This window comes from Melozone crissalis, unplaced genomic scaffold (assembly GCF_028551555.1).
Source record: "Melozone crissalis strain CALT ecotype California unplaced genomic scaffold, PUWL_Pcris_2 ptg000056l_1, whole genome shotgun sequence".
Taxonomy (NCBI): Eukaryota; Metazoa; Chordata; class Aves; order Passeriformes; family Passerellidae; genus Melozone; species Melozone crissalis.
In genome coordinates, this window is record NW_026535834.1 from 3,562,857 (window position 1) to 3,575,092 (window position 12,236).

At 41.3% G+C, this 12,236-nt stretch overlaps 1 protein-coding gene across 1 annotated transcript in view; it reads right to left on the reverse strand.

Moving 5' to 3' along the window:
* The window catches only part of BRF1 (BRF1 RNA polymerase III transcription initiation factor subunit), a 170,704-nt gene that overhangs the window by 149,347 nt on the left and 9,121 nt on the right, over positions 1 to 12,236 (reverse strand). Inside the window, exon 2 of the mRNA XM_054286701.1 lies at positions 7,481 to 7,561. Within this exon, the coding sequence (XP_054142676.1) occupies positions 7,481 to 7,561 (81 nt within the window). The remainder of the gene's footprint in view (positions 1 to 7,480; positions 7,562 to 12,236) is intronic.

Here is a 12,236-nt window from a genome sequence, read left to right on the forward strand (position 1 = left end):
TGGAACTTACCAGAGCCTGCACTGAAGCAGAGGACCAGGAAAGCCCACACTTACTGACATCCAGGCAAATCTCAGAAGCACAGAGGTCCAGCAAGCTGGAGGTCAAACACAACAGCCCAGTAACACCAAGGAAGTTCCCTGTTGAATTGTTGTCTGATCAGTAACAGCAATCACAAATGCGAAAGAGCAAACAAGCAGGGAAAACAACATTCCTTTTAAAAATTGTTTGATGAAGAAGTTAAGGACCAAAGAATTAGCGTTCCAGGTCACAACTTTTCTGCATTCCTGGCTCTGGAGCATGTTCTGATGAGACAGAAAGAGTAATGAAAGTCAAGAAACACTTATTCAAGAAACAAATATGTGAGTGTTATGGCTAGGACACATCCATGGTTTAGCAGATGCTGGAGAGGGTGGATCTACAAGACAGGAGGAAAGAAAGCTGTGAGTGGCCTCAGTGGGAAGAAGTTTGAACTTGTTAACATGCAAAAGGCCAGAAGAGTTGGATGCAATTTGTAGTTCAGTTTTGGCCATGTTAACTCTATGTCAACAAGGAGATACACAAATACAGACAGATTCAGCAGACACCAAAGCCTACAATCCATCACCCTTATCTTCAGAGATGAGTGACTGGGCTTAGTCAATATAGACTTCCTTTCAGTGAGTGAAGAGAAACAGACGCTCCAGAGAATGAGTCATTGACTTCCTTTCGGATTAAATTAATCACACCCTAAATCTGTCTGCCTCTATGCACAGCCTCTGAAAGGAGATGAGAAACAGGAGCTCACACAGACATCCAAATTTTGCCACCCATGTCCAGCCATGACATGGGACTAGATGGAAGAGGTATGTTGAGGTTGAAGTTTACCAAGGGGAAAGGTTGCACTTGAAACATCAACCAGCAAACAAAACAAACAACAAAAATCCACCACCCAACCAAACACACTCATACATGAAAAACATGTAATATCATCCCAAATGAAAAGGAGAAGATGCCCCCTTATCCTCAAAGAGAGATGGGGAAAGTTAACATATGAAATGTGAAGATGAAGGAAATGGATGAGAGTGAAATTGCTAATGGTAGGAAAGGACTTGTAAGGGACAAGGCAGTAGGGAGATCAAAGGGTAAAACTGAAGCAATGGTCTGGCTAGAAGAGGAAGTCTTTCAAAGCCTTAGTGAGTAAAGAAATTTAGGAAGATATGAGGCAAAACCAGAAAAGGAGAACTTTAGGAAATGATTAGTTTAAAAGACAACAAGAGAAATCTCGATGTGGTGCCAATAAACACAGAGATGAGAGGATTGGGATTACCTTCTGTCACAACAGAAAGGAAGGCAAGAAGGACAAGATGATGGCAGAGAGCCTAGACCAGAAGTTTCATTATTGAAATCAAAGCCAGGGACAGGAATTGATACAGGAGGAAGAGTCAAAGAAAAGATTGCATCTAATGAAGGAAACAGTCTGGAAGACTTCAAAGCCTATGCACAGCTGCAAAACTACAAATGCACTGGGGAGTTACAGACACACTGTGGAACAGCTCACGTGCCTGGAGCAGGGAGATGGATGGTGACAGGCTGCACAAGAACAGACAGGGAAGGTGACAGGGATTCGTTCTATACAGAGGAACTGCCTGAAAGTGTGAAGCTCTGCTGAAAAATGAGTGACAGGCCAATAAAAAGTAAATAGGTCTGGATGAGAGGCAAGGCCAAAAGAAACAGTCACAAGCACCTGCCATAGACCATCTGAGCCTGAGCATGAAGCTTTCCTTAGAAAGCAGGAAGACCTCCAGGTTCTCATGGAGAACTGGATCCACCCCAGCAGCTGCTGTGAGGAACCACAGGGGGTCACAGGCAATCCAGTGGAATTCCAGAGCACACCAGGAACGGGTCAAGCAAAGCTGTGATACAGCTAACACTCTTTGGAAAGGAAGAAGTGGTGGAGGGTGTAAAATCTGATGGCAGGCTTGGTTACAGCAACCCAAGATAAACAAGATCTTGAGGGGTGTGAGGAAGATGGGTAGCATAATTACAACACTGGATTTCAGGGGGCTTCAGTTTGTTCAGAGAACAGGTAGGCAACCCTCCATGGTAAAGATTGAGCAAGGGCTCCCTTAAGCACAATCTACACACACAAGTTAATTGGACTTGATGGCATACATCTGAGAATGCAAAGGGAGACAGCAGAAAGAGTAATCTCTAACATCTTCAAAAAGTTGTAGCAATTTGAAGAGGTTCTCTCTGACTTGAAGGCAGCAAGCATCAGGCTTCTCTTCCAGAGAAAGAAGTCAGACTCCAAAGGTGAGTCAGGCTCCTCTCAGACTCTTGGAAGGCTACAAATCTACCTGGAAACCATTTCCAGACACACAAAACCCAAGGATGTAACCAGGAACTGCCAGCACAGATTCAATGAGGGCAGATCATGCCCAGCAGCCACAGCCAGAATGCAGTCAAGAGAAATTCTAACTACAGCTCTTCCCTCATCCCATTTCATCATTCTCATGAGCCAAATGCAATTTTTCTGCACCTGGGACAGAAAAACTGCAGGACAAAAGCACAGGCTGGGGACTGTTCGACTTTTTTGCAGGAAAGGGTTCAGGTTCCTCATGGACAAAAAGCTGAACATGGCTCAGCAGCACCCAGTCACAGTGGTGAAGGTTAATTTCATCCCAGAGCCACGTTATTAAAACTGCAGCCAGCAGGTCCAGAGAAGTGATTATCATCCCCTGTTGAGCACTTATGGACTATATTTAGACTACTTTGTCCAGTTCAGGGCTCCTCTGCAGAAGAGGCACTGGCATATTGGAGCAAGTCCAGCAGAGAGTCCCTGTGATGATTTGGAGACTGCAGCACGTGGATGAGGCTGACAGATGAATTTGCTGAGTCTCAAGAAAGCTGGAGAGGGAGAATTCTCTTTGGTGCCTTCAGCTTTGCAGGAGGAGGTTATAAAGATGCAGCCAGGAATGCACAGCAATAGGACAAGAGGCAAGAGTTGCATTTCATCAAAATAAGTTCTGACTCAACACAAGGAAAAAAATCCTCACAGTGAGGGTAGCCAATCACTGGAAAACAGGTTGACCAGGGAAACTGTCATATCCTTCCTTGGTAAAAACTGGAGCTCAGCTGCTCTAGGCCCTCAGCAGCTTAATGCAACTTCAAAGCCACCATTTTGTCAATCCCCAGAGGTCTCTTCCAATCTCAGTTCTTCTAGAATTCCACTAATCTCCCTTCCCTTGCTGTTCTAGTTTTGCTCTCTGTTCCTCCCTTCTGAATACTTCTGTTCTTCACATGTGTAATATATTGTCCTTTTTTAATTCACAATGTATGGTTCTGGGAGGAAGCAGAACCTTCCATAATCACTTGTAACAAACCAGCTATAAAAGGAGTGATGACAACAAATGTTAAAGAATTAAACAAATAGTTTAAATGCAAACAGTAAAAAATGCATTACAGACAATCTTCAGAAACACTTTCGCATTTAGCATTAAAATACTGTTAGCTATGTTTTGGTATTTAAGAGGACTGAGGGAAAACACACATTCATTTAAAGAAATAATTAAAACCACAGCACAACAGTTCAGAAATTGGATTAAGCTAGATGCAGCTGCAATCTTCAAACTTAGTTTAGACCAATTTTGAATATCTGCAGCTGAAACTTTCAATAATCATATCATATATATAATCATGCTATTGATCCTCCTTCCCCTGTCCCTTTTCTTTTTGGTCACTGAAGATATTGAAAATATCAGAGCTCCAAGTCAAGAACAACTCCCCTGTAACAACGACTCTGACACTGATACAGCGAGAGCAGATTGCCTGCAAGGAAACAAGAATAAACTGGCTATTTAGAGAGATTATGTAATGCAGCACAGAACTGTAAAATGGGATTTAAAGAGACATCACTCTGCACTTCAGCTCTGGAAGTAACTCTAAGTGCTGACCAATACTGAAGAAATTTGAAGAGGCTCAGAAACAGAGGAAGGTGTCTTGTCAAAGAGTCTCCCCTCTGAGCTGGTATTTTACTCATAATTCTTCTTTTTCAGAAAAACACTAGTATTTAGCTATTTTGCCATATCCATTCAAACAAAGTTGAAGCTGAAACACCACACATCTCACAGATGTCCAGGTTTTTACTACAAAAATGAGGTCTGTATGTACAGATGCAAAATATTTTGTGGGCCTGAGCCTGTTGAACTTGTGGAGCTTCATACACTCAATTAGCACAGTACTGCACTCTGAAAATCAAAGTGATTATGAACAAATACAACAGTATTAAATCTTCTCTGCATAAATATTTTAGCAAGTGTAAACAAGACTCCAGTTTCTGTAAGCAGCCATTCCCAAACAAACACACACAAACATCAGCTGGTTCAGAAATAAAGGGAGAAACTGAACAGCTATGCCCTGCTGCATTATAAATAGTGAGGAAAGGTATGTGTGGTAAGGGGGACTGGTTCTGTGTAATGGACATTCTTACACAAAACTGAAAACTACAAAATGGTCAGGGTTTGCCCACGGCTTTGTTTAGAGCATAAATACACATATTTATAAAAACACCCATGCACACCATGATTTTGTAGAAGAGTCCAGAACTGATGAGCAGCTGCTGGGAGATTTTACCTTTGCATTTCTTCACTTTAGAATGCATGGAAAAAAAGTTATTACCTTAAGCATTCTAATGCAAAACTATTCTTCATCTAATTCTAAACATCCTTTCATTAAAAGCCTCAAAAAAGAGCAGCATCATACACTCAGCCAAGCCCAGCTGCTTTGCTGGTAATTAAGTAAGAGACAGCGAGTCCAGATCACCTCCCCTGGAAAGACAGACTTTACAGTAAAGAAGAATTTGGCCCAAAGCACATGGGGAAGGAGTGGGGGGAAGCAGGGATAGCAGGGGGAGGTGTTGTTTTTTAAAACCCAGCAAGTCCCTGCTCCATGGCTGGACTTTCCCCGCAGGTTGCTGGCGAGCAGAGCAGGCGCAGAGCGAGAGCTGCCAGCGCTCCCGGACCACACACGGCTCTCAGCTGCTCCCCAGCACTCTGGGGACTCATCCACTGCCCATCCCTGCTTCCCAGGCCTGGCTCTCCCCTTCAGCAGGAGCACTGAGAGCACAGGAGAGAAGAAAGCAAAGGCAGCAGCAACAGCCTTGAGGTAAGAGCCACCAGTGGCCGCCCTCGCTGATGTCCTGTGCCAGCATCCCCATGGGAGAGAGTTCAGCACTTCACCTGCAGCACAGCTGACTTTGGAAATGCCAACACAGTGGCATTTCCAGCAAATATATAAGTAGCTCAGCATTTTTTATAACTGTTCAGTTTTCATACAGCCAACTAGCAGTGCACTCCAGTTTCATTGAATGAACAACTCCATACCTCTCCTTTAAAATACGTCCACTTACCTTGCTACACTTTCAAGTCGAACCATGATGGATATTTAACATAATTTCACCCCAAAAAAAAAGCCATGATCATGGGCCCACAGTGACAGGGTGAGATTTTATAAGCTCATTGCCATAGCTCAATTTGCAATTAAAAACTATGTAAAGCCAGAAGTGTGATTAAAAGCAGCAGACAACCGGCTCATTATTCAGCGACAGAAAAGAAAAGGCTTTCAAACACCAATTGCTCTACCTGAAATATCAGCTGCTGTTGTCATGCCTGGGACTGAGCAAGAACATCACTTAGCTCACTGAAAAGAACTTTCCCAGAGATAGATTGGCAGCATGACAAATGCAGGTTGGGTACAGAAATCAAAGACCAAACACTTGCTCCTTATATAAAGGATAGAAACAGGGAAAAAAAAAATAGAAGAAAACCTGCAAAGAGCTTCAGAGAGGTGTAACTAAAAAGACAAATTATTTTCCTGTTTCAAGACTGTTTGGGAGATAAGTTCATGTAAAGCAACTAAATGTTTTTGTGTATGATGCTGATATACTTTAGCCAAGTCACAATCACTGGTTTTGATCAGGGAGGCCCCCCACACAAAAGCTGTGGGGAAGGAAGATGCTCAGACATATTCCCCAGCAAACACTCATCCAAGAAAAAGCTGTGTTTAGATTCTAGAAAAACGCCTACACTCTCTTTACTTGTGATTACCTTTTGGCATAACCAAAAGGGCTTGTGAAGGATTCAAACACTCCACAAAGCAACAAGACAGATTTCCTTCCATCAGCATTTTACTTTTTACAATTACAGACAACTGTGAAGTTCTTATGCACAAAAAGCCAATTTATTTTTAAAATGCCTGTTCAAAATTACAGTTTTGATTAAAGTGCCTTAATCCAAAACCAGACTTCATTAAGTTTAGTGGCTTTATCCAACTGCTTATATAGGTTACATGTTAGACAGGAAATTTAAAATTCCAAAGATAGTAACTTCAGACCTGACATTGACACTAGCTCACCTGAAGTGCAAGCTTTACTTTGCCAAACAAACAGGGCTCAATACTCTTAAGTAAAAACAGCTGAATAAAACATTCTGTATATAAAACAACCTGTATATATATCAGCTGAATAATGCTGAGTAGAGTAATCTGACTATACTTCAATCACACAGATCAATCCTAGCCTCTCTATACCTATGAAGATTTAATACCAGATCAATCTTACTCTTCATATACCTACAGAGGCATAATATAGACAAGATTTTTCTGTGTTGAGTTGCAAATGCAAGACTAATTTAGGAAAATACCCTTCTCTAAAATATCTCCCCCAAATGAGTACTTTATCATAAAACCCATTTACATCCATAGTTAATTACATGTCAGCTTCTGAGACTTTGCTATGACAGTCCATCAGCTGTCATCTCCAGGAGTCATGAGACAGGAGTATTAATTAACCAAAAAATGACAACTCCTGTCCCTTGATATGAGCAACAGCAAACTGCAAGACCATTCTGCTCCTGGAAAAAAAGCTGGATTTATTCACCCTCTGTAAAGAGTGTAGAATATGGAGATCTCAATTAAAATGTAAAGCATGTAATGAGAATATTTATTTTAATGTCATCTGTACGATAAAACCTTTTTTCCATTTTTCCTCTCTCTATTCAATGATCCCATATTAAGCACATGATTACTCACATGCATTATCTCACACTTGCATTGCTTAAGACCAAAAATATTTGAAGAATTATACTTTTAAATAAACATGAATAAAGTATTCCAAGAACCCTGAAAATGGACTAAATAAAAAGCCACAATAGGTTTAACAGATAATAAAAAGGTGCAATGGGCATGTCAACCTTGAAAAATCCCTTTTAAACCACAGTAATATTGTCAGGTGCCATTACCCTTTGTCAGTCAGCTGCATGAACTCATAAATCAGGTGCAGCAGCCAAATGAGAGCACAATGAAAAATCAGCACTAAGCAGACTTGTCCACTGAATAATGAGAGGCCTGCCAAGGTTTTGAGGTCACATTCAGAACTAAAAATTAATTGTATCAACCATATTAATAAAAAGAATTCATATCAGCAAGACTAAAATTTGCTAGTACCATTCTGTAGAGTTTTTGCTCGTGACTCCTTTCCCAGGTTGGCATGGAATCCTCCTCCTAAGGTCGGTGTTTTCCCTGCACCTATTAGGGGAAAAGAAACAAACACCAGACATGTCAAAGAGAATAACTTAATTAAAGTATTAAAATAAAACTTGTTTTGCCAATATAGTGGGTATCTGTATCATCTACAACATGCCAAACTACATTAAGAAGGTCTTAAAGTACTTAAGACATCAAGTACCAATACTGTTCAAATTATTTCTTTCTTGAGATCCCATAAGAATTACATGGCTCCATAAGCCCTCCCAATCTCAGTTCCAAAGAAACTACAAAAAATCTCCCAATGTCTATTTTAAGCAGAACATGAAAATCAGCACTGTAAAACATTTCTCAAAATAACGGAGGAAAAAATTGCTTAGTTAGTATTTTTGTCTGAAGAATATTCAATGAAGAATTTACAGAATTCTAATAGGTAATTATTGGCTTTACAGAATATAAAACATGTTTAGCATTCAATAATGACTGTGTTGGCTACTACAGACATAACACTTATTTTAAAGTAACTTCAGTTTGTCATTAGGTAAACACAGCAACACTCAGGCTACAAAAACTGCAAGTCTGGAACTGCTACTTTCACACCCTGAAAGGTTGGAGACTTAAAAGAAGTCTGAGCTGTAAATCAGCATAAACTAGAGGCTGGTTTGGCCATCCATGCCAATGCTAAGCAGCCTGAATGCAGAGATTGCTGGGAGTCAGTGGAGCTACTCATGCAAACCAATCTTGCAGAACAGGGAATTAAACTACCAAGGACAAAAATAGTCTCCCACTAAAGCAGGAAGGTTTTTTTTTAAAACAATCAGGATACCTCAAGCAGGATATCTGAATCTATCAGCTTAACAGCAAGTGAAACCAAAAAGCTAAATTGCACAGGATTGAAAACAAGCAATTTGTTAGTTCAATTTGGAGTTCTACTTAATTCAAGTCTTCAGGATAGGGGAAAAAGCCATCTTGTTGTCTATGATGCCTACAGCTTTTCCTCAGGTTATTGTGGCTGTTTCCTCCTCTCAGACTAGCTCTTCAGAACAAACTAGAAAGGCTTTGGGACAGACACAGAGAGGGCACTGAAGTTGCTCTTTAAAGCAGTTCAAGGCATTTCTGGTACACACCTGAGTATGATATTTGCAGTTGTACCATGGCAGGTACAACTAATGAAAAACTGTGACCTATACTGTTCACTTTTAACTAGACATTTTAAGCTCAAATCTCCTCAGTTGCATTTAATGTACACCAATACTGAGAAAAACAAACCAACAAAACAAAACCAAAACCCAGAAAAGCTAATAAGCAAATATTCCTGCAGAATTACTATCAGCCTTCAAAGCTTTTTTTTTCGATATAACTTTTAAATTAGGCTTCCAGTGCTATCCACAACAGAAACCAACTTCACTTTGTTAACAGATCCTTTAACAAACAATAATCAGCTCTTGTGGCAGCACTGTCACAGTGCAGCTGGTCTGTAGCTGGACAAGGTAAATCTAGATATAACAAAAATCCAATTTGCTAGCCTGGTTCTTTCCAGTAAAACAGATAAACAGTCCCCAGATAGGCTGGATCCAAACCTATACAGGGACCCTCAGCCAACCCTGTTCAAGCCTAGGTGCACAAACACCACTGGCCAGAGATCTGGGCAGAGAGAGATCCCAGCTCTGAGCCTGGGAAATTCAAATGCCCTGTAAAAAGAAGATTTGAACAATAAAACACATTATTTGTCCAAGACACTCAGTGAGTTCGTGTCGTCCCTCACATAACAGGCTCTCACCTAAATGCCCCACAGATTAAGTGATCTTAATCTAATAATAATCCTAATAAAAAGTGAAAAACATTCAATAGTGATCTCCTCACTGGGTACAGAGGTAACTCTCCCAAGTCTGTGTTTGACTACCAGAGGCAGCAATGTCTCCTTGCCATTCTTACAGGTACAGCCTTGTATTTCCACAAACACTTGAAAACAAACCAATGCAGCAAACCAGAGAGAGGTTACCAAGCTACAAAAGAAGGCATAACATTTTTTGTGTACATTTAGTAAGAATGGTTTACCTGGCAGAAAATATATCAATGCTGGCAATAGTTTCACATTCTCTTCAGTAGAAAATCTAAACAGAAATTCCACCTCCCATTTTCCTTTTTTTTTTGTTGTTGTTTTAAGGTTTGCTTTACTACAAGCTTCCTCACTAGTCTGATTTGCAGCACACTAGAGCATCAGTGCATGGGAGGAGGACACCATCCACAAGGCAGCAGCAGGAGCAAGCAGGCTGGAGGCAGGGGGATCACCCAGGACTTGTGTCAAAGGCACTTTTGGTTCTGTACACAAAGGCTCCCCTTCCCAGTCCCCTCTGTCCTTGAATAAACCAAAATACTGAACTGCTTTGGACTATCATTGGTAAAACAACACTTTAAAATGTTTCCCTATTACTATTAAAAAGCTTGCACAAAACAATCTTACAGTGGTCATAAACAATACTAATAACTAAATAATTCAACTTACTCAGGAGTTAAAATCCAAACTAATATAAACAAAATGAAATTAAGTTGAGATTTCAATGATTTTGTTCTTTAAGACTCTTTTTCATTAGCCATCAAGCTCTAACATCATACATAAAGTAATTTCTTTCCAAGCTATAGAGACTGCAGCAGATACCAGCAGAGCTCTCTGAAAGACAGATTCTGCTATCAGAATTGATGTACCCATTTTTCAGCAAGTTAACTGGAAAGGCTGAACATCTCTACTTAGCATTTGTCTTTGAAAACTGACAGAGAACTAGTCTGTTGAGCACTTACACTCTCAGAACTGCAAACTAATGTTGCCATTGACTATGTAGTCTCACCATCAGCTTTAATCTTACAAGCAAAATGCAAACCAAACTCATTATCATAACTGCTCAGCTGGGTAATAAAAAGATAAACTCTTAAAAAAAGAAAACTGAAATCATAAAATTCATTTAAAGACAAAAATCCCTACAAAGCTAGCAATTTAAAAAGTACAAAGGAAAGGAACAGCAATTGCTAGGCACAACCAAATTAACATCCCAGCTTAACTGCAATTTTTACATTTCTTGACCTTTTCCATTCTTCCCCCACAACTTCAAAAGTGAATTAAGCAGGCTTTTGGTTTTTCATATTCAGCTTTCAAGACATACAAAAATATATCTGAGAAGTATTTGGTGCCTTCAAGTACTGCCTGCCAAAACTTCAACATTAACACTACCATTTCCCTAAGGCAACTCAAATGCCCTCCTCCATGAGGTGGTGAAGTGCTCCAAGGTCCACTGCCATCTACTCATGCCACCTGCTGAGGAGGGCCAGCTGTGTCCTGGGGACATCAGGCACAGCATCTGGGACAGCTGTGTCCCAGCATCACCAGCCAGGTGAGGGTCAGGACTGACCCACTCTGCTCTGCACTGGGGCAGCCTCAACCCCCATCCTGGGGGCAGTTTTGGGCACCACAATGTTAAAAAGCCATGAGAGTGTCCAAAGGAGGGCCATGAAGACAGTGAAGGCCACATGAGCAGCAGCTGAGGGCTCTTGGTCTGCTCAGCCTGGGGGAGATTGAGGGGAGAGCTCACTGCAGGTACAACTCCCTCCAGGGGGGAAAAGGAGGGGCACACACTGAGCTGCTCCCCCTGGTGACCCGTCCCTGAGGGAATGGCATGAAGGGGACAGGGAGGTTTAGGTTGGCTTTTAGCTAAAAGGTTTTCACCCAGAGGATGGTTGGGAAAGGGAACAGACTCCCTAGGGAAGTGGTCACAGCACCAAGAGTGGCAGAATTTAAGGGGCATTTGGACAATGCTCTCAGACATTTGCTGTGATTCTTAGGGCATCCTGTGCAGGGACCTTCATCATCCTTGTGGGTCCCCTTCCAACACAGGATATTCTATGACTCTATGATTTCTTTTAGAAACTCATTCAGATTTGCAGCTTCACATAACTGAAGCTTCCTTTCTAAGTTTGCTTTGGACATTTACATGAAATTTTGGACAACAGAAGGTGTGGAGAGATGTGTTAGGCAGCTCAGAAACACAGCTACTCCAGTTTTTGTGTGGTCCTCTCAGTGGGCTGCACTGCCCTAACACAACAGAACTGAAGATGCAGATCATGTCTGGAAATTTGATGGTACTCAGTCTAAGCTCACACAGACAATAACCCTGCATCATTTGAGTGTTAAACTACTTGTCACAGCTTGGTTAACATCTGAAATCTACAATCTTAAAGGTCTTTTCCAACTAAACAATTACATAGTTCTACAGTGACTATCCCTCCATCAGCCATTCCCACTGCTGCTCACAGCACAAGCCCCTCAGCAGCTTCTGTTTTGCTGCACCAACTCCATAACAAAGTCACATCACTCTGCTTCTCCATAAAACTGCTCCTCAAGCTGCAAAAGGTGCAAGAAGGCTTGCAGTCTGGGGTAATCCTGAACAGCAACAAAAAACCACAGGTAACAGGAACAGCACTTATCAAATCACTCCACACAGTGGAGGCAAAGAGCAGCCGCTTGGGCATCTGCAGCTTAAAGGGCACTTTTCTGTCAGGTAGGGACATGATGAGTTTCAGCACCTGGAGGAGAAACAGATTCAGTCCCAGCATTACAGATTTTGCTTCCTCTACATAAATGAGCAAGTGAAGACAGGGAATGAAGCTGCTTGTAACCTGAACTGAAGTGCACTTGCTGTCTGACAGGAGCAATCCTACCAAAATC